Below are 22642 nucleotides of genomic sequence, written 5' to 3'. Positions count from 1 at the left end.
TCCCGCTGCTGAGTAGGCGAGGGGGGCAGTTCCTGGCTCTCCAGTACAGCAATCTGAGGAACCATGACAAGCATGTATGTTTCCTGGAAAAAAGCAAACAGCCCTAGCTCCCTGCATCCATTACTGCACATACAATGACTGAAAAGGAATCTTAATGCCATTTGCTGAAGAGGGGAGCTGGGAGATGTCAATTGGAAAATAAATACAGAAGTCAAATTGCTTTACTTCAGAAAGACATCTGAAAAAACTATTCACATTTAGAAAGTGCCATTGCAAATATACAGCAAATCTAATCTGCCTTAAAACGACGCTTCACAGCCCTATCCAAAGTGCCACCTTTTGAACGTGCGTTCACTTGAAAACATTGCACAGCTACAACCAACGCATAAACAAAATGATCTACCTTTATACAAGGAGGTGCCCAAATAGTAAAGCAAAATGTGATGGCTGTGGGGGCACACAAAACGTCCTGAATAGGGACAGGATCTGTTCAGATGGCTTCCTTCAGGGCTTAAAAAGACCATTCCTACCTTCCCTTTCCAAGCAGAACTGAACTTGGCCAGAAGGTAACTCCTAAGTCATTATTTTTGTGGTGGTTGTTACTACAAAAATCAAGACACCGCTGCACAGGTGTGCTCCTATGCCTGATGCACATGTGACTTTCTAATCCAAGGACGAAGATGTAAAGCCCTGATAAAAGCAGCAAGAGGCAGTGGTGAGAGCAAACAGACTTCACTGCCTGTTCCAAGATACAGCTGTACAAGGGATGCATTCTCCAAGAACAAAAAAGCTCTTCAGCTGCTTGCCAGGGCCTGGAGAGGGGTGGCGTGCCTGGAGCTGAGTTTACCTGCAGAGCAAGGCTGGCTAGTGGCATGTCCTCACTGTCCCGGCCGCATGGAGACTCTGCTCTGGCCCCCCATGACAGGTATAGAGGCTCAGCACCATCTGGCAGGAGACTGGGCACGGCCAGGGCAGTGAGGTGGGAAGAGGATGCTTGCCAAGGCCTGGTGAATCTGCAACGTGCCGAGCAGCAGAGGGAATACCTGTGCTGAAACACTGGGCTCAGTGCGACCCCCTGTCATTTGCTACATCTTGTAGCCGTCTTAACAGAGCCGTGTGATTCTCCTGGCAGATTCGCTTAGCTGGTGCTTCGGTGCCATCTTCTAAGAGAATGCCTCTCTTCTTCGTTGGCGTTTCTCCAGTTCTGACCATGCTGTTAATCTCCTTTAGCCTCTGGAGAGATGAGGGGGGGGAAAAAGTGGAATTATCACTCATTACTGTGACTACCAGAGTATAAAGTAATCTTTTGTTAATTGCATGCCCATGGGATTATGTGTACTTTGTTCCTGGAGCTCTGTGCTACCAGACAAACCTCTCTCACCCCTGTACTGGTTGTTCCATCCCTGTGGAATGGAACAGATCATTCCATCCTGTCTGACTTGGACTCAAGCAAGCAGGTTTCAGTGCACGAGAAGCTGAAAGGCTGTTCTGTCTGTTATCTTATGCTGTAGGTGCAACAGTTCCTGTCTGGAATGAAGATGCTTCTCAGGGAAGATTTCTACTTCATTCCTAGTGACCAGAGCTTACAGGCCCGATACCTTGTGACCAGGTAAGTCTTTTCATGTTAAGACCTGTTTGTTGGGTTTCTCCCCACTAGGTAGGTAAGAGGATGTGACTGAGCCATGTGTTCTGCTCGTTAAGCAGCCTCTGTGCCAAGTCACCATGTTACCCAAAAGCAGAGGGTAGCACAGCCACGCCTCCTGCATCTTTCAGGTGTGCCAGTACCCAGAGTGACTTTTAAAAGTACACAAGCAGCTTGGGCACCTCATTGCTTTACAGATTCTTCTAGGCCTGAGGTGACACTGTGAGGAGCGTTAGCTGAGGAAGTAAGTGTTCAACACTGGAAATAGGAAGGTGTGTGGCAGAGTCTTCTCTAATTTCATTACCACAAAGAAAAGATAGAATTAAGGATTTATAAAGCAAACTGACCCCCTCGAGTCTCACCTTAGATGGGCTGCTGCTGAAATAATAGAATATTTTCTCTCGAGGAGACAGAATAGACTCATTTTTGTGTGGTGAGATGTATACTGGGTGGTTCTGGGAGAGCTGTATTCGTCGAGGGGAGCCAATCCTCACAAAGGGATAGGGCGAGAGTGGAGGAGAATCCATCTGCTCAAGAGAAAAGGAGAGTGAGTCAGGGGTTGGTATCTGATCTCGCATCTTACTACAGCAAGGTCTTTGTAAGCTGGTCCCCTTAAATGCAGTGACATTTCTCCCACTGATGTCATACATATTTGGAGCAGAAAAGTTTTGTCATGCTGTTAGCCACATTAGTTCACGTTTATTTGTTGACTTGTGTAACCCTGTCTGAGGCTGGAAGGTGACATTGCTCAGTGCATTTCATACAGGAGGAAACAGCAAATAAACACTGAAAGTACTTAGCACAGCAGCAGCAGAGTGTGTCCTCGCAGAGAAATTATTCTCATAAACATCTAATCCCTTGGATGTGCTCACAGTGAGGCTAGTTAAGAGTACTTTACTACATGTACAGTACAAACACGCATTTCCTAATGCAAAGCACAAAAGTTCACTTACAGCATTTGATGTGTACTTCAGGGCAAACTCTTTAATCTGCTCGATGTAGATGTTGTTGTAGAACTGTATAAGGTCTCCTCGCTCCTCCTCCTCTGTGTCGCTGTTGGCACCTGTCAGTCGGGTTGGAGTAGGGGGAGCGCTGTTGGGGTGCGGTACAGGCAGAGTGCTGCTGGATCGCATCACTGGGCTGGAGTCTCTGCTGGCTGTGGAGGCAAGAGCAACCCCTCCTTTAGTCAGCAGGGCAGTCACTTGCTCCCAGATGCGTGGCAGCAGACAGAACTGCGTTCTAGGTGTGAGGTGTGTAAACTGCAGGACTCTGGGTGCCAGTCTGGTGTCAGGACCAGTGGTGCTCGTTTTGCTCCCTTAGCATCTTTCCTTACAAAAAAGCAGTATGTATGTTGTCAAGGACCAAACTGCTGCGTACGTGTGTACAAACACGGTTCACTCCTGACTTCCTAGAGCACAAACTGCAAGTGGCGCTGCTGTGCAAGCTGAGTGTCAGCACGCTCGAGCACAGCTAACCCTCCCTCGCACAGGCGGCGGCGCTGCACTGTTAACAGTAGCTCGCTCTTGTTGCCAGCTGGCACAATTTCAAATAAGGAACGTCAGTCTCCTCCAGATAGTAGCAGAAATACTCAGCTTTGTAATTCTTCCTCATGGTTTAATGTGTAAAGCTGAAAAATATATGATTTCTCCCTGTTCCTTCCCTGCCACCTCTCTGACAGCAAACATGAGTACCTACAGATTATAGCATCATCTTTTGAAGGTATTGAAATGCGGTGGTGGGGATGCACAGCACTGTTTTGTCACTCCCCTGTACACAGGCTGATGCAAGGAGGAGGTGTCAGTTCAAGTATCAAGGAAGGAAGCTTCCGTGATGTCAGCTATGCCAAAACAGCTGCTGGGGGAAGCTGCTGGGTTCCTGTCTCTGAAGCCAGCCAACTACTGCAGCAAAACTGCTGCAGTCCTGGACTGTGCTGGGTAACAGTGTGACTCTAGCAGGGGCTGGCACCCATTTCCCTTCTGTTCTACAGCAACTGTTCTTCGGTGTACGAACAGTAACTCTGCGTGCTGGCCAGCCCTCACTTAACTCTTCTCAGCACCAACTGTCAGCGTAAGCTCATGTGGTGATAGATTCAAAACTGTCCAAGTGGGCATCATGCCAGCCTTCAGTTATAGCAATGTTAATATGCTGAATTAAATGTTATCAATATATTCTTAATTGTGTCTGAGTGGGAACTGTTTGGGGTGTGGCAACACACAATCCAACCCTTACGCTGTTTTGGAAATGGAATTAAACGCAGGGGTCTGGAATTTGGAATCACTCACTTCTTTCTTTGCTTTTCTCTTTGTTCCTGTCTGTAGGCGAGTTCTGCTGGCTGCTGCCATCACTGCTGCCGGAGCAGCGGCGGCGTCTCCTGCCTTTTATCAGGACACTCCGGTACACCTGCAGGGAGAGAGAGGAGCGTAACCGAGGGGCCATGCGCAGCGTGGTGTGCAACGGCGTCGCTGGGAAACGGCAGGCTGCGCAACAGACCCGCTCTTTAGAAATGTGGCTGTGGTATCAAATCGTTTCTTAGGGGAAACCACAGCCTCCTGGGAGGAGCGCTGCCCACAGGCCCTCGCAGCCTCCCTGGTTTTAGGTGTGGGTTAGCATAAAAGGCTGGCGGGAGCGGAGTTTTGGATGTGACTGCCGTCTCTGGGGGAAGAGCAGCTCACAGACTGGTGTTACTTTAACTAGCAACCACTTCCTAAAATAGAACCAAGGCATTTAATAACCCAGAGACCACACAGTTTGATACCAGCTGTACTTACGTGACTCTTGGCTTGTGGTTGTGTCCGATAGCAGCGCATGATGTTCTGAAATGATCGGTCTTCCTTAGTAACCTAAGAGGAGATGAACACACAAGGTTAATAAGCTTTTCAGTGAAGTTTCTTTCTTTGCTTGGGGGTGCTTGTGTGTGGTGTTTGGCTGGGTTTGGGGATTTTCTGAGGAATTGTAATCTTTGGAATGCTTAGTCTCAGACATTTGGTGGATTTTTTTTCTTCGTTCACCTTACCTTAGCCATGACATAGATGGCACACATCAGCAGCTGATCCAGATGCCTATCCATCATGACTTCGGGGCAGTGCACCAGGGAATACTCAAAACACGTCCAGATCTTTTTCCGCAGCTCATCAGACACATCAAGTTTGAGGCAGAGGTCTCGCAGGCGCACACTAGCCAAATGATAGACCTGGGGAATGGAGACAGAGCTCAGGGCCCCAGCACAGCTGCCTTCTGTGCCTGGCTGAAGGACAGGTCGGCCTTGCGAGCCCTGTCACGCCCTGTCCAACATGGGCAGACAGTAAGCTGACAGAAGAATAACTACATTCAACTGTTTTGCCCATAAGCCACAGATTTTCTCAGTACTGATACTAAGAAAATGTGTGTTTTAAGTTGGAATTCTGAGTTGTCCTGAGCGCAGGAAGGTGCTGCATGACCTGCAGAACCCGCAGTACTGAAGAAACAGCCATATCTCCATGGAGAGCCTCTTTAGTAAAGAGCCTTAAAGAAAAAAGGACACCTCTTCAGTGCCTGCTGCCCACATACAGACTCTGCTTCCCCACTGGTGGTGGCTCTGCTTGACCTGCTCCTTGGCAAGTGGACAGTTGCCTGCCAAAGAAACCCACTCTTCAGGTATGTTTAGGGATAGACAAAGGGTACAGACTGACGTCCAGGTTGCATATTCACTTACTACTCATAAGTGTATATTTCAGAACTCACTGAGGCCGTACCAAAATACAGCACAGGCTGGACTAAGGGGTACCTTTCTGAAGAAGAGTGACAGCGAGCCCATCTTCCGAGGCCTGACGGACGTGGCAGCGGCGAAGGGCTGGGCTTGTCTCTGCTCTCCAGGAGAGACCTGCTGAACAGCTACCGGGCCTGGCAGCTGCAGAGCTGCCCCCGGCATCGGCGCATTCAGGGTACCAGCAAGGCTCTGGGTGCCAAGAGGCTGAATGGGACTGGACACAGCTGGAGCCTGGGCACCGACGTTTACTTGCACAGGGAAGAAGGTTATTCCTCCGTTTTCATTGGCAATGCCTGTAATTTAAGAAATTGAAAAGTCTTCTTTCAGACCAAGTTGTGGTCAGGGGTAGGTGGTTGGGGCTGGCTCTGGTTTTGTTGTGGGGTAGGGTTTTTTTAAGGATTCAGTAGTTGTTTCATTAGTTGCTTATATCTTTAACAAGATAGTATATCGTATATGAAATTTTTTCATCAAAATACTGTTGACTTCATCCTAATGAGACAATGAACTTGAACTGTTTCTCATACGAATGAGACCTTCCCACCATGCTAGTTCAGGAAGGACGGGCTTCCTCAGGTAACTGAGTTTTATGAGCTCACCATTGGTGGCCAGAATATCCTCGTGCTGTACGTGTCCAGTCTCTGAATTCTGCTCATCTGTTCACCCAGTTCTTCCCAACTGTGAATCCTTAAACATGCTTTTCTCTCCACTGGCATATTGCTGCCTCTTACCCCTTACTGCATACTAATTCTGACAGGAACAGCCCCACACCATTCTACAGGAATTTTCCTCTTACCTTGTACTGGTATTGTCACAGTTTGCCCGTTATTGGCAGTTACGGTGGCAGTTGCGACTGTAACCAGGGTCTGGCCGGGCACTGGGGTTACTGACATGGCTTCAGGGCTCATGTTCTGCACTGGCACCGTGTTTACCACGGGCTGCTGGGAAACTCTTACGGGAGTTCCGCTGTCAGAGGCACTATCGTTATCGACAAACAGTCTTCTCCTTGTAGGATTGGCTGTAGGAGAACTGTATCTGTCGTACAGTGTAGTTGGAGAGGACGAAAGGCCTGTGGATTACAAAAACATAACAAACATCTATATTGAATTCTTGTTGTATAATGCCTTACTAGACCAGACTGTGACAGAAACCTGACAAGAACCAAAACGTGTCATACAAAGTTGTTCAGGAAACAGTTTTTAAAATTCCACAGGCCTGTGTTTGTGGCTTACAGATTGTCATTGCTGAAATGTTCTCAGATAATGCTGTGTTTAGTACTTCTAAAGTAATGTACTATGTTTTTATTTTTCCAGAGATAAGCTTGAGACTTCACATAACTACATGTATAGGGGAGTTTCTATTCTGGTGTAACAATAAAGCACCCTGTTCAGATGCTACTACCTAGAACATAAGGAGTAGGTGTGGATAAATTACTGAAATGTACATACCTATGCAGACAGAGGTGCTGTTCATATACATAACCTGCCAAGAACACCCTCTCTCACCAGTGTTTTGTTCATACTAAAGTAATGAATGTGTCGGTCTTCGACATTTGACTTAATGCTGTGAGTTACAACAGAACTACCATTTACAACTGTTCGCAATTAACTATACATTGGCAGAAAAGCTGCTCCCTTGCTATGCACCCCTGTGACTTCAAAGTTAAAGCCACAGGCTAAGGTGTGTGTGTTAAGCTTAAAAAAGGTCTCACCTTTCCCTAGGCCTCCGCTTTCAGCACGAACCTCGTTTATTCGTCTTGGCGTCAATGGTGAACCTACAACACTGCTCCCAGCAGACCGCTCAAAATACTGAGGTGGCATTACCTGAAAGATTTAGTCTTTGTTATGTACTCCTTCTGCGGTACAGACACTCTAACAAAAGTTTAAAAGCTTCTGCACTACAGCTGTTGAAATGGAAAACAGTATAGAGAAAAGAAAAAACCAATGGAGGAGCTAGCTTGCAGCCAAACCGAAAGGCTGCAGTGATGGTGCTACTCCAGAAGCCACAGTACAGCAATAACCTTTTTGTGACTACACGTAGAAGGCTGTACCTCTTACCACCTTTCTTCTTGACTAGCAGGCTTTTCAAGAGTGACCGCGTGTCTGTTCTGACCCCTTTTGTGCTACACTATACAAATGCCAGGTGAGAATCACCTTGGTTGGGGCTGGCTGTTGAGATGCCCATGAACGGCACAGAGCACCCCCCACCCCCTCCCACTTACTGTCTCTGCTGCACTTGTGAGCTATAGGGTGAAAGTGAACTTGGGACAAGTAAAGCCTCTCTCCTTCAGGGCATGGCATCCATTCTCTGCGGTCCTGACTGATGAGGAAATCTGTGGGACACACAAAGCGGTGCTCACCTCTTCACATGTAGGAACTTTGTTGTCATTGTCTCTGATTCGGTCCCACAGTATGGATTCCTGTTTCCATGCCATACTTTCCAAGATCTGTTCTTCAATGTAATTAAGGTGCTTCACTACTTCCCGACACAGGCCATCCTCTGCTCTGATGAAAACCTCAATTACCTGTAAGGCAGATAATTATGATCAACATAATGTACTCGTTCCATATTTCTTCTTACAGAAACATCTAATTCCTTATTTTGAAGGAAGAAGAGATGATTAGAAATACTAAGGCTGCATTACTGTGACTCAGTTGCAGGCTGTCCTGCAGTTTTACTGCAAGCCAGCCATCTTTATCTTTCTAAACAAGCATGTCAAGCACTGCTGCGGCTACAAGAGCCTGTGGTAAAACAATAATCCACCCATTGCTATACAGATACTGGGATACTGCTCCTGGTATTTTCAGTTCAAATGTCAGACAGGCTCCAGAAGGACAGATGCTGGGGTAAGACTGCTTCAGTACAAAAAGGGGCAGAGCTGGGAACAAAGAGTTAATGCCTCTGTTAACAGATAGGTGAGGGGATTACTTAATAGAAGTTGATAGGGTGTTTGATAAGCACTGCCAGCTGCCAAGCACTTTACCTTATAGAAATGATAAACTGGAATGTCAAATATTTCAGTGATGAACGGGAAGTTTCCAGGTGGCTTATATGTGAAGGTAATTATCTCGAGGCAGCATGCCAGCAGGGATCTGTGAAACACATCTTGCTCCAGTATTGCCTGCAAGAGAGTTGCAAATTCTAATACCTAATTTACAGTGTAACTACAGACCAGTAAACTGCTTCTGTTCTGCCTCAATGGCAAGGTTATTGAGCTTTTAAGAAGAGATGTTATTCTGTAAGAGAGAGACAGAATGGAATCCTAAATGCGCCACCTTCACTCAGGGAACATTTCATGTAGCTTTGTGCTTGCCAACACAAGTGATTTTCTTTTACACTTTTTCTTCTGTCCAGGTGTGTTTACAGGCCCCTTACCTGAGATTTACAGTCATTTTGAATATCTGTCTGTTATGCAGTACAGCTGGCTTCCTTTTTTTGTAAGGCCAATGTTAATAAAGAGATACTGTGTGATTAGTTTTCCTTACCGATAGGTCAGCGTCTCCCAGCCTCTTCCTCTCTTGCTCAATGACTGACTCCAAGACCTTGTAGTACAGCACTTCAGCACAACGAAAATGCTTACTTGCAACATCTGGAGGGGTGTTTAATTGGAACAGTATTGTGAAACACGGCAGAAGAGTTCTATTTTTTATCTTTAGATACAGAGATATAACAGTGTGGATTTCTGTGCTGCTGTAGCTACAACGCTTTGAGGACTAAACCAGTTAATCTGTAGTTAATGTAGGAACACATCTCCTTTGCTGCCCTGACTGGAGCGTGCAGAGCAGGGTAAGTTGGAAGCAAACCCACATTTAGATGAAAATACCCAACACAGAAGAATCCTTCAGACTGCTGTAATACAATGTACATGTTCCAACACCAGAACGTGGGCTTTAAAGGATACCCCTGTGGATCCTGCTTGCACTGTGCAACAGAAACCACAGCAGCAGCTGTGCTGATGAGAACAAAGTAAGGGCCTATTGAACACCAAGTCAAAAGCACCTTCCTCATCTGTGACGCACGTCACAAATCACGACACCTTGGCAAATAATATTCTGTTGTTATTTTAATATCTGTACTAACCCATCCTTGTATGCAAGCCAAAATTGCTGCAGGGTTTTAAGAGACTACAATTAATCAGATTTTTCACTACTATCACAGAAATTCAAGCCATCACTATTAATCTTAAATTTGACAGAAAAATTGCTGTCCTTAGCAGTGATTTTTGTTTCCTTGCTATGGAGCTGAACCTGTCGTCATGTTCCAGTGATTAAAGCTAAGGCTGATTATAGACATTATGCACAGGGTTGAGGCTTGGGAATACAGGAAAAGACAACAGTACTAGAAAGGCACCTGTGCTAAAGCATAACCTGTAGTAAAACTGTAAATTAATGACAAGAGGTCAATGAGTTTACAGCCATTTTAATTCTTAAACATGTCAGTAAAAATGTCTCTTACCTTTGGAAAAATTACTGAATTCTCCTTCAGCCTGCATGCTCTGGCAGTATACTTCATACATTTCTTTTACTCTGTTGGCAATAGATTGAGAAGGATCTCTGGAACACCCCCTGAAAATCAAACCCAAGAGTTTTCACCATGCTATTCCTACTGAGAGGAAAAAAAAAACCAAACAAAACTACTACTCTTTTTATAGTGTAACACAAACACAAGCTAAACGGATTGCACAGCAATAGAAACAGCCCCAGAGCTGCCTCACTGCGTACGCAGTGCAAACTGTCCACAGCATGCCGTTAGTATTGCACGGGCTGTAGTGAATACACACATCTCTCTGTGATCAGGGATAAGCAGCATTTCCTATGTGATATGAAAATGGTTCTAAATACATATCTGCACGTGAGACAACAGTTTATTTACATGCAGAATCTATTAGATTTTGAACCTCCTACAGCATGGAGTGGTTTGCTAAGCAGGAAGAAGAAAAGGTTTGAAAACGTGTTAGCAGTATGCTGCTAGAGAAGCTCCCAAGTGTGGGGTTTAAGAGGCCATGTGTTCATACAGCCATGGATCTCTCAAGGACAAAGGTGTCTACATAAAGAGGACAAAGTCTTTTGAAATGTAAATGTCTCTCTGCATCTTATTTTATTCCAGAACCTTTCAAGACTGACTCAGATCTTGAATGATGCTGTAAAATTTGTTACAAAAACTATTCAAGAAGTAGAATTATTTGGTGAGCTAAACATCAAACTTACTTGAGTATTTGCTCCAGATTTTCACTGGGGGCATTTTTCAGTCCTGCCAGCATCGTATGAAGGCGGCTCAGACTGTATGTTGCTATGGAAACTGGTGTCACATAGGGGTTGTTCTCTTTAATGTACTTCCGGCCAGTGAGTGGAGTTGTAACCCTAAGTGATTTGGACTAAAAAGACAAAAAATAAGCATATAACCGTACATGATCATAAAATTTAAGTATAGTCATAACCTAGAAGCATTCAGCTGTAGAATTCTTACCCTGTGCTCGGACACATGCCTGGAAAAACATCTGGGAATCAGAGAGCCAAAACTAGCCCATGTCAGGTAACAGCCAGCAACGAGAGATTTACCTGTGTCACTTGAATGTTTGTATCAAACAGTTCCCTATGAACGTATAAACGGCGAGGATGTGACCTCACACTGACATGCAGATACTGGGAGTGAAGTGTGAAACAATCAAGCCAATCAAAAAAAAAACCCCAACAAAAGCCCCCAGCAGCCCCTTCCTGTCAGTACCGAAGGTAGCTGTAGCTCACAAGAAGAGCAACTGAGCCAGAGTGTCCTCACAGCAGGACATGAAAATCCTGAATCTAACACTCAGCATTTTAATTCGTTTCCATCAGATCAGCTCCCTGGAGTGTGCAACAGCACAGGCACTGCATCTGTTCAGGGTCTCACTCTTCCATCGTGACAGAAACCTATGAGAGTTACGTGCCCAGATCTCTGCCAGCCAAACAGCAAATTTATTTAAATAGAGCAAGAATTAACTAGTTGCACTGATTTTGCAGGTGAAGTTATGTTGATCCTTTCTCTCCAGAGTGTTGAAAGCCATTAACCAGCTCCCACTCTGGAAAAAGATGACATAACTATTTCAGTGATCCAGACTGTTTTACCCCTTTGCTAATTGTGCTGATAGAGCTTGTATCTTTCTTTATTCGCCTGCCTTGTATCCTTCCTCCTTTCAGATCTCTTTTCCATCTTCAGGAACATTTTGATACCCCATAATCACATATCTTACCTTCGAAGCTAGTGCCTGTTTTTCTAAAGCTACTCCAGTAACACGAAGGCCCTGACACTTTTACCGGTCTTCACTTCATTGTTTGGAAACACGTAGTCTTTATCATCTCAAAGACCGTATTCTATGGTCATATTTTATTAGTCATATATACAGACCTGTCTATCCATCATGCTTTTAGGCATGCGAGGTGAAAACCATTCCCTATTGAATTAAGAGCAAACAGGAGTGATATTGACATCTGAAACATAGTGGTTAAAAGGTAAAAACTGAATGCTGAGAGCAGAGCGCTGAGCAGCTCCCGTATGCTCAATGAAAACTGCTGCAGGTGTGACAGAGATGTGAGGGAAGGGGAAGCTGGACACCCAGAGGGTGCCAACAACTACAGGACAATTGGGCACCTGCCCAACAGCCACAGAGAACTGCCTGTTCTCTTCTACTTGAAAATCTTCACCTAAAGCGTTACACCAAGGTTCTTCTTTAGGTAATTACCTAAACATTCTCTATACTGAATTTATTCAAAGAAAAACCAAATGCCTAGAGCAGTCCTGTCCAAAACCCCCAAAGTAAACAATATATCTAATGAGTTACAAAATGTAACTCACCTATGCTGTGTACACTCCCAGATCACCTTAAACAATAAATAATACCTTAGTGGCCACTTCTCTTGATCAGACACAGACTAACTCAACTCATTCTCCATACAAAACCAGCAACACAGGTCACGTCATACTCACTCTGTCAAAGTGCTGCTGCAAATTATGCTTCACTTGCACTCGTTCAGCTGTTTCCATTCCTGAAGTTGTGTTCAAGCACCTTGTGAGAGTTCCAATTTCTTCATCTGCATCCTCCCCAAGAAAGATGCGCTCATCCAGATTCCCTACTGACAAAACGTACTCCTCGTAGGCCTTGTTGATGGCTTTGCTACAATAGAAAGGAGGAGACAGATACAGCACCCCAATTATTTAAACAGCACTAGGTTCACCGGAGTACTGAAGGAACACAGTTCTGCTTCAGAACTTTTAACCCTGACTTCAGCATCAGACCTCCTTTAGAACCTACAGCACCTTAAAATACAGCAGTGGCCGGGACATTATTTTTGCTAGTTAGTATAACTGCTGGAGGAACCTAACAAAATACTAAAAACTTGTATTTGGCAGGAAACTCCTCAAACTTCTGCAGCATCACATCACCATAAACTACACTTACCATTTGAAAGAAAAACAGTCTTACTCATAAGCACCTCTAGGTTTACCAGGAAATATCTCCAAACCTGATTTTTCTCTCCCACTTCCCACTCATTCAATGTGCTCCCACATCCTTTTCACAATAACACTTTGAGTTATAGACAAGAACAAAAACTGAGGCACCGTAGAAACATAAAAATAGAAGACAACATCAAGGAACACCACCCTAACGAATCATTCCTCTTTCAAATATGCCTCAGACCATGCCATCTCAAAGAAAAGGAACTGAAATGCAATCAAACACCTAAACATTAACAAATATGCAATACCCAGCGTTACTGGTAAAATGCCCATCATCACGCGGGTGCAATTGCCATACAGTTCAGAGGGATACCAGTGCAAACCAAACCATGAAAACAGCAACTCACAAGCTATCTCCAAAGTTCCCAGGATCTAGAAATCCAGTCAGATTTTCATCTTTTCCTTTTAAAAGCTGTAAGACAGTTAAAAACTAAGTCAAGAACAAAGGACAGGCATTTCAGTTCTTAAGGTTTTACAGATTATAAGGAAGGAGAAAATTTTCTACATTACAAATTTATTGACCAACCTTTTTGTCGAAAAGTTTCCGTATATATGGCTTCCAAAAATGCTCCTTTATGCCTTTTGCTTCTAAAACTAATCCATAATGTAAGGAACACAGTTTTTCAATGATGCAGGGAGGATCAGATGATCCTTTATAATCCTTGCTATGAAAGTCTTCAGGTAGACCTACAATTGACAGTATTACATCTTTTAATTTTGCAAATCCATATCTTCTCTTCTTAGTAGTTTAGGTAGTGTGAAATTAAAATGGTAAACTAAATGATTCTCTTGAGATAATTATTAATTATACAATGCCACTCAATTTGATAACATTATCAAAACTAATGTTTGAGTTGGGGATTTTTTAAAAATCAGATATTTAGTGATACAAATCAAGAAATCTGTTCTAATAGCAAACCAGTCACACACTTGTGAACTATAGAATTTATTTAAATAAAACTGACATGACAGTCCCGGCTCATATCTGAACCACCACAAAGTAAATGTGAATACTGCACAGCACTGAAAATGCAGTGTAAGTCTGGAAAGAATTACATCAGAAATTAAACGGAAACTTCTTGCCATTTGCATTTGCGGTTACTGAGCCAACACGTATTTCCACTCCTTCAGAAAGAGAACAGCAACAATCCAGAAATGACAGAGAAACAATCCAGTTGCCACTCTCAGGTTTGAGCTCTGTGTCTTTCCAAACCACTGCCTCACACAAACTCTCTGGTCTGACTGTGTCCAATAATGACCGTGTCGTGATGTGCTCTTTCTCTACCATTAATATGTCATTAATGGATGTTTTTTACTTTGGAACTCCCTGCAATGGTGTTTCCATAGAAAATTAAATTCTTCACTTACTGTATTGTTGATAAAATTCAGTAGTCTGTTATTACGTGCTACAGTAATAGAACTCTAACTGTATAGCCAGATACAGAAAATATTAATTCCCACATATTTCATATCAATATCACTCAATTTACTCTCTGCTGCACAGATTCACATTGCTCTCAAGAGCCTTAGAAGTTCTTGCAGGCTTTGGATAATTTTTTTTGACTTACCTTTAAAATTAGGATTCAGAAGTTCTTTACGGTTAGGACACTGCAGAGCATTTCCATAGACTAGATCCAAAGCACACAACAAGAGATGGTAGGAATTGACCAGGTCATCACTGATCATTGGAAAATTTCCTTTAATATTAGAAAGACACAAGAGATGAATTAAAATTAGCATCAATTTAGACTTCTTGTAACAAATAAACTGTTGAGATTTGTATTGCAATAAATAACAGAGTCTTGGAAACAGAGGCTTTGGTGCCTATAAATATCTGGATAGAAACACAGTAAAACACAAGCTTCATAAAGTACAGCAATGTAATGGTAGGGCATTTTTTCAGGAATAGCATTAACTGGGGAAGAACTCAAATACTTTGTGCTGTTTTGAAAACAAACCTTGCCAAAATGTCAATAAACATGATACTGCAGACTCCCTCGTCAGAAATCCGATTAATCAGCATGTAAATAACTGGAAGCTGTGTGAACCATATAATGCAAACTGGCTCAAGGGAAAAAAAAATCCCCTATCTGTGGCAACACAAGCCCTGCAGTCTGGCAGCATTACGCCCTGCAACAGGTTCTTACTCCATCTGCCTGAAGCAGAATCGTGTTCTAAAGGCACAGAAGAGGAGGAGTGGGTTCTGACTGAGCCCCTCCTTTTTACCCCAGGTTGCAGTGCTGTAAAGTGTTGCAAAGAACTTTAACTTCTGCTAGGCCAGACCATGTCCAACAATGACCGTTATTGTCCAGAAAATGCAACCACTACCCCCTCCTTCCATTCCCCTGTTCTCCAGAGTGACTCCAGATGCAACTCCCAGTCAGGAGATTATTTTTCTCTACCAATCTGTCTTCTTTACAAAAACCTTGCTTGGGGCCATGCTCAGCAACACAATGAACTTCTTGTGGACTTCACAAACAGATGTGTTTCTCTGATCTGCTCTAGCTTTATTTTATATACCTCTAAAGTACTTTTTATTTATCTCTTCTTGTAGAAAAGAATCACTGTAACCTCTTCACTCTTTTATCACCTTTTGCAAAGATTATATTGATTCATTACTCTTAACTGAACTCATTTAGGTTTATGATATTCCTTTAGAGGAATATTATATGGAAATTAATGGAACTGTGATTTATGCAATTTTATTTCTATCAGTCAATACTAATAACTCATCTCTTCCCACCGCCTTCCCCCCAGGTAAGCTCCAAAACACTTACCTGGGCCCACTATGAAGAACACATCTAGCTCCTTCGAGAAATCCATCAGCTAGTACTAAGCTCACTTGGAGCACACCAGAAGGTCTATATGATTAAAGACTTTTTCTAAATTATGCTACCAGTAGCATGCTAGTTTGGTCAAATTTGTATTAAATTTTTGAATCCATGTTTGTTAAAAATTATTTCCATACAGATAACTTGAACAATTTAAAATAATGAAGCCAACATGAAATTTCTATTATTAACTTTATGAATTTATCAGTTATTTCCAAATCATTCAAGGTTCACAGCAAATCAACAAAAGTCCTAAATACAAGAGCAAAATGTTAATCAATAACAATGTTAATCAATAATGTTTAAGAAGTAACTCTTGTAATGTAGGTTCATTTCCATAGCTATAAGTTGAGCACAGCAACAGTTACTGTCAGCACAGTCAAAACAAAATAACTAATTTTACAGTGCCAGTAATTTCACCCAAATGATTTCTCAAGGACCTTCCAAACAACAGCTTCTTAGTCCTTTGCACAACCCAGGACCAAACAATAAAAATTAGTTATATCAGCACAGCAGAGATATATTTTTCTAATTTCCATTTTAAAAAGGTCAAGATAGAGAGTTTAAAGATCAAGTCTTACAAATAGCGTGCAAGCAGCGCAGTATCGCTACACGAAGCCCCTGTCTGTGCAGCATTACACTGAAGGTAGGAGCGAGACCTGTGCTTTCTGCACTAGTGAAACTGAACACAGTGATCCTCAGGCTCCCAGAAATATCAGAGACAAGCCTAAACTTGCCACTGATGTGCGGTTGCCACGATAAGGATTACTGCCAGCCCTCAAAACACAGTGAGCAAAACTGAACATGAACATTTAACGCCTTAAATGGTCAACATTCAATTTACATTTTTGTGCTGCCACACTTCAGCAAGCCTGACACTAGTCACTTACCAGGTTTACTGTTTACAATTACTGTAAATTTCCCTTTTCCTGTAAAACTGACGTGGCTGTGTTTTCAGCATGGTATTCTCTACAAAGTTGATTTGTATGTCTGAAACTGCTTGCCAATTAACATGTAGTTAATTGATGATGTACTTACTCAAGTATCTTGATCAATAATTTACCAATAGGAAGACTCAAAGTCCCTTTGCACCTTGTTAACTATCCAATCTACCTGTAAAGTGAGCATTTTACAGAAGGGAAAAGAAAAATCTATGACTTTTCAGGCTGACCTACTTCCTCCCTCAGCTGCCTAACTGCTAAAGAAGTGAAGTCCTGACTGCCTGGGAGTAAAGTACAGAACAGTGCTAACTCTCCTCTGAAATCTGTGGAATATTTCATACTACTTGAGAGAGCTATTCTAGACTGGGTAAAAAAAAAAGAAAAGATGAAAATCATATTGTGTTTTAGGGTTGCAAGTGATGTACTTGTTTAGGAAAGGTTTCTTTTCCCCAGTAAAGTGGAATTTACAGACTACTGGAAAAAGGCACCTTCTACATGAAGGCATGTTCAGTACAGCACCTGTGCAACACCACACCCTCCTCGACCTTTGTACAAAGATGATGGTGAGGGTCCAGTAATAATGCCATTAACTCTTCCACAGGGAGCTGCTGGCAACCCTCTGTGATGTAGTACAGCATAGAAAGAAAGACTAATCTGTACTGAACAAAACTAGTGCCAGGTAACTCAATATTGTGACAGTCCTGTCCACAAAAGTAGGCAATTAATGAAATCACAGCACGCTACAGGAATCCTAACACTGCTTTACTTTGAAATTGAAAAAAACCCACAAACCAAAACCAACCAACCAAACCAAACTTCCTTTTATCCTTTTCCTTTTAAACTATTTGGGTTTTTGTCTACAAAAATTTCTAATGAACAAAAATAGAAAAAGGTCTATGGAAATGATTAATGGAACTGAATCTACAAAGATGTTCCTTCACTGAGAAATATAAACCTTGTCTTTATTTGCCTCAAAACTCTAGTTTTCTTACACAGAACTCCCAGCAAATGCTCATCCAAGCAGTGCCTGACTAAAGCCCTTGGTATGCAGAAACTCTTTAAGACCCAGGGTTGATGAAGAAAGACTTTAGCTTGCTACATGATACAACTGAACAACTTAAGCCTAAAATAAGGATTTAAGTCTGTCCTCTCCTGTGGCTTTTTCTCCCATCAGTCATTATCAAGAAAAACTGCTGAAAACCTCTACTCCTCTTTGTAGCCTGGAGGCTGTTCTTATGATAACGGCTGTATATACATTGCAGTGTACTGCCTGGTCATCACATTATTTCCACAAAAGCTTATTAATGGAGGATCCTCTTACAGGTTCCAAAGGAATCTGAGGCTTCAGAGCAGCCAGCCGTTTATGTATAAAACGGCTGCATCCAACGCACAAGAGAAGAATCACCCTTGCAAGACAGGCACATGCAGACCTATTTGGGAACCCATACAGTCACTTGATACAGTTGCTGTGTACTCATTTTTAAAAAGGCAGGGGGGCAAAAAGGCTATTAGAATGCTATCTGTGATACTAGTGTGAGACTATTCACGCCTAGAGTTTTATGACAAGTTTTACTAGGCTGTAGGAAAAAATGCATCAGTGTTGCTGGAAACTTAGGGGGGATATAAATATTCTTAATTCCTAGTAAACATATATATAGATATATATACACACACCCCCCTCACGTTAATTAAAACAACATTTAAAGATGAATTCACCACAATCCTAAACTACCTTTTCCTCTGGAAAAGGATAAGTCTCCACAATGCCAGAAACTATGTAAGAATATGCCACATAAAGGTTACCAAACTATCTGGATATATTGCTTACCTTAGAAGTGTGGTAAAATTTACAGCTGGGGAAGTGAACACAGAATATATTCCCTCGGGCTGAGAAGGCTCCTTCTCCAAAGGCATTTTTGAATTCAGAGATGCCCGCACTAGTTCAGTGTTTACAGACTGATACCACACAATGACTAACAAAACAAGGCTTAATCCCTTCCAAATCACTTACCTTTTGCATGAACAAACAGCACCCAACAGAACTGGAAAACTTCACTCACAGTGCATGGTTGTCGTCTTTCAGGGAAAAATACAGCAAGAAGACAAACAGTAAGAGACAAACGATGAGAAAAGACTGATAGAACATCACACACCATCCACAGAGCATCACACACCATCCACAGAGCATCACACACCATCCACAGAGCATCACACACCATCCAGTCATTCTAAAGAAAATTAAGCTATACTATAGCGTCGCCAAAATCTTATACCCTACTTCACAGTAGTAAAAATGAAAAAAGTAATGAATGGGAAGGAATCAATCTCTACTAACTACCATGAAAGATCACAAGCCACGTTAAGTGCTGGCACAAACTGATGAAATCTTGTTAAGATCAAAATTACCAGGAAAGAAGGCTGGCACTTCCTTTTCCCAGCACTCCTAATACGAACAGTAACAAAGAAAAAAGCTTCTACTATAAAGTAAAATACTTCTTCCAGCCTTCCCTATCTTAGAAATACTATTATTTCTCCTATCTATAGACTGATTTTAATTCCCCCCCCGGCCCCAATCATAGAAACTTAGCAGTGATGAGGTTCCCTGCAGCCTGTCAGATCTGGCAAACTGAAAAAAAAAAACAAGACTGAAAAATCTGGCAAGCAAGGACAGACTAAATCCAATATTATAAAAAACTACTATGAAAATACAGTCAAAAAATACAAACAAATCAACTGAGCAGCTTCACTGTATTTTTGTACTAGCAATTCCCTAAAATCAGTCTGGAAAAATACCAGGAGGGTACCTCTGTTTTCTTCCTCTCTGCTGGCGAGGTTGGTCTTCTTGAGGATATCTGAAAATGTCCTGGAAAATGGGCTCGTACTTCTTAAAAATTACTGCAGAAACAGTGAAGTTCCTCTCTAATCTCTCAGTTCGTTCTCTGAACTGGGTGGGTAGATTTGCCATGTCTTCCCACTTCTTCATCTTGTTAAAAAACTCGATCAAGCTGAAAATACCAAACAGGTTAGATCTGAAAGCATGTTGCTGTTTGTTTTGGTTTGGGTTTCTTTTCCCCCCAAAAATATTAATTTTCAACAAAAGCACAACTTCTGTTTCCAAACTACTGATAAAATGGTGGCACTGCAAACATAACAACACAGTCAGAGCCACTCCTTCCCCCATAAACAAAGATTAGCTCAGACAGCTCACAAAATATTTTTATATCCTCAGTTGGTGGCCACATTAACTATATATTTGCAGTGCTGACTTCTCCTCGTAAAGATACAGTTGGCTCCAACAGTCACACAGATTACATTAAAATCAGATTTCTCTCATTTTCCTGAATAATTTATTAAATAAAACAAATCCCAAAGTTCTACAATGCTATAGAGATTCTACAAAATAAGAAAAACAAATAATCTAAGTTTCAGCAAATGTAGCTTCAGAAGTATGGCTTTCATTTGGTTTTCACTCCTTTATCTACACCTACTCTTTCACTGTTATTAACCTTTTACAATCCAAATCACAGAAACAATTTGCTACAGTCAATTCCCTAAATTTGGGGATAAAAAAAAAAGTTTTAAAGTAACACTTTTGTACTGTTTACACCAACAGCAACATTCCAACAATATAGGAAACGGGCAGAAAAAGACTACATAAGAACATTTTTTTTTCCCCCAATCTACTCATCGTTATAAAACAATCAGTTTCATAAGTGAATTGTTTCAGGAAGTTTTTCTTCATTGCTTTATGGACAAAAATGTTTGATACAAATTTGTTTATCAAATTCTGGCATCGCTTCAGTTTCAAAAAGCACCAACATATGAAAAGTGAAGTCTGCTTAAAGGAAGATAAATTGTGGGACTATTTTCACAGTTAGTTAAAACGAGTTTCTCCTGTGAGAAGTTCACACTTTACAGGCTCTTCAGAAAGAGCTGTTCTTCAGGAATTCTTTTCTCTTTGAGAGAGGGAAGTCAATCTCTGATTTGGAAAACCAGCATTTCAATGACACAGTAATGACTAAAGGGAGGGAGCTGTCCTACTTGTGTGGCACACTTAAAAGCAAGAAGCAAGACAAACATGTGGCCTCTGTTCTCAATCTGTAAATTTCACAAGCTAATAAGTAGTCATTGAGATTTTGTAGGCATTTAAAAGTTACCAAGAAGAGGAGTTACCTTTGTTCTGAACAGCGCAAAATCCTGGTTAAAGATACATAATTCCCCTCAGACGTCCCTCTGCTCACCGTTGGAATTGCTTTTCTGCAAGCCACATACAAGGCACACGCTAGCCAATGCAGATCGTTTCCCTGTGAATTAAAGCATCAGGCATCTAAAATACTTCATTGAAAAGAAAAACACACTTTTCAGCCAGCACCCAACATCCGGGAAAAGGATAGAACGGGGTCCCAAGCAGTGACAAAGTTTTTTCCCTGGTTCAAAGTTGCAGTGAGCTACTTCGTGTTTTCAACTACAAGAAGACACAGGTGCTAAGCAGATACTTCACACAATCTGTGTCAAATGTAAAGTTACATAGTTACCTTTATACATTTCAGCTGTTGCTGCTCTGCCATAATAACATTTTGTACCGCCTCCGTATTAATGTGTGTATATATATATATGTTTATAAATGTCTGTGTATATATATATATGTATATACATTTACATCTAAAAACTACAGGTCCTTGCTGTCAGAAAATTGTTTTGCCCTGAACAGAGAATGGAAACAGAAAAACATCGTTTCCATTTTTGTCTGCATTGCACAACAGAATAATTACTCAATCTGGTACATAAAACCAGAAACTCATTCCAGTGAAAACGTTTCAAATCGCATTCTCCTTCCTCGATTAAAACCCGACGTTTTAACGGGACAGGGACAGTGAAGAAGGGGCACAAAAGACTGTGCGATGCTGTGGGTTTCTTGGGCTGCGCAGTACCGGACAAGCACAGACCTACGGGGAAGCAGTGACGGGAGGGCTCGGCTTGGGGACGAGCGGTGACGGGAGGGCTCGGCTTGGGGACGAGAGGTGACGGGAGGGCTCGGCTTTGCCAGCGGCACGCGCCCCTACCGCGCCCCTTCCGAGCGACACCGTCACTTTTAACAATCCAGCCGGTAAAAGGCACCTTCCAAACCCAGCGGGCGCGTCGCCTCGCGTCACCGCCCCGCAGCACGGCGTTACACAGCCCGCACTCCTTCAACCGCCCGCGAAGCTCGGTGCCGCGTTCGCGCAAAGCCCATTTACTGCGACCGCGCTGGAGGCGCCTACGCGGGCAGCTGAGCAGCCGTCGCTAAACATTTACCTCCCCCCCCCGTAACCGTGCTGCATCTACGGGCGGAAGGGCTAATAACAGAAAGGCTGCAGCCGTACGACCGCCTTTATTTCTAACGCCTTTTCCCCAGCGGGACTGCGGACAACGACCCTTCTCCGCTCCGCCCGCCCGGCACCCCCGGCAGCGGGCGCTCCTCGGGCGCGGCAGCCCCGCTACCCCCAAGGGCCGGCGGAGAACGTCCCTCAGCGCCGCTTCCGCTGCTGAGGCGCGACCCCGAGCGGGCTGACGGGCCGGGCCGAGGCCGCGCTGTGTGGGCGGAGCGGGGCGGAACGTGCCCCAGCTCGGCCGCAGGATACCGCCCGGGCGGCGCCTCGGCGCCAGGCGGTGTGAGGGAGAGGCCGTCGCGCCTCGAGGGCCGTCCCCTTTCCCCCCCTTCCCCCACTTAACCCTCTCCCTGCCGCCCGGCTGTCCGCCCAGCGCGGCCGCTGTCCCTCCCCGCTGCCTGGACGCGGTCCCCAGCCCCGTCGTCTCTCACCTCCAGAGTGTAGTTGCGCTTCATGCTCTGGTAGCTGAGCCAGGCCTCGGAGCGGGCGCGCTCGTCCATGTTGAGGCTGCTACAGAGCTCCTCGTAGCGCTGCCGGGTGTCCCCCTCCTCGGCCGGCGGCGAGGGGGGGGCGGCGGCGCCCGCCCCGGTCCCCGACTCGGCTTCGTCCTCCTCCTCGCCCGGCAT

The 22642-nt window shown here is 43.5% G+C and overlaps 1 protein-coding gene across 1 annotated transcript; it reads right to left on the bottom strand.

Moving 5' to 3' along the window:
• Nucleotides 1-945: 945 nt before the first annotated feature.
• RBL2 (RB transcriptional corepressor like 2) lies at nt 946-22642 on the bottom strand (the record flags this gene model as incomplete). The annotated part of the gene is made up of 22 exons (XM_084270194.1): nt 946-1233; nt 2005-2169; nt 2596-2798; nt 3925-4042; nt 4411-4482; nt 4656-4832; nt 5406-5680; nt 6181-6453; nt 7096-7207; nt 7744-7908; nt 8368-8505; nt 8870-8973; nt 9840-9949; nt 10592-10758; nt 12345-12531; nt 13223-13287; nt 13402-13562; nt 14444-14572; nt 18659-18723; nt 19452-19652; nt 20821-20951; nt 22448-22642. The coding sequence occupies 22 exons, from the start codon at nt 22640-22642 to the stop codon at nt 1063-1065; spliced, it is 3384 nt and encodes a 1127-aa protein (XP_084126320.1). The 3' UTR covers nt 946-1062.

The sequence above is a fragment of the Gallinula chloropus genome (assembly GCF_964237585.1).
Source record: "Gallinula chloropus genome assembly, chromosome: 13".
NCBI lineage: Eukaryota > Metazoa > Chordata > Aves > Gruiformes > Rallidae > Gallinula > Gallinula chloropus.
This window is presented reverse-complemented; position numbering and strand designations above follow the sequence as displayed.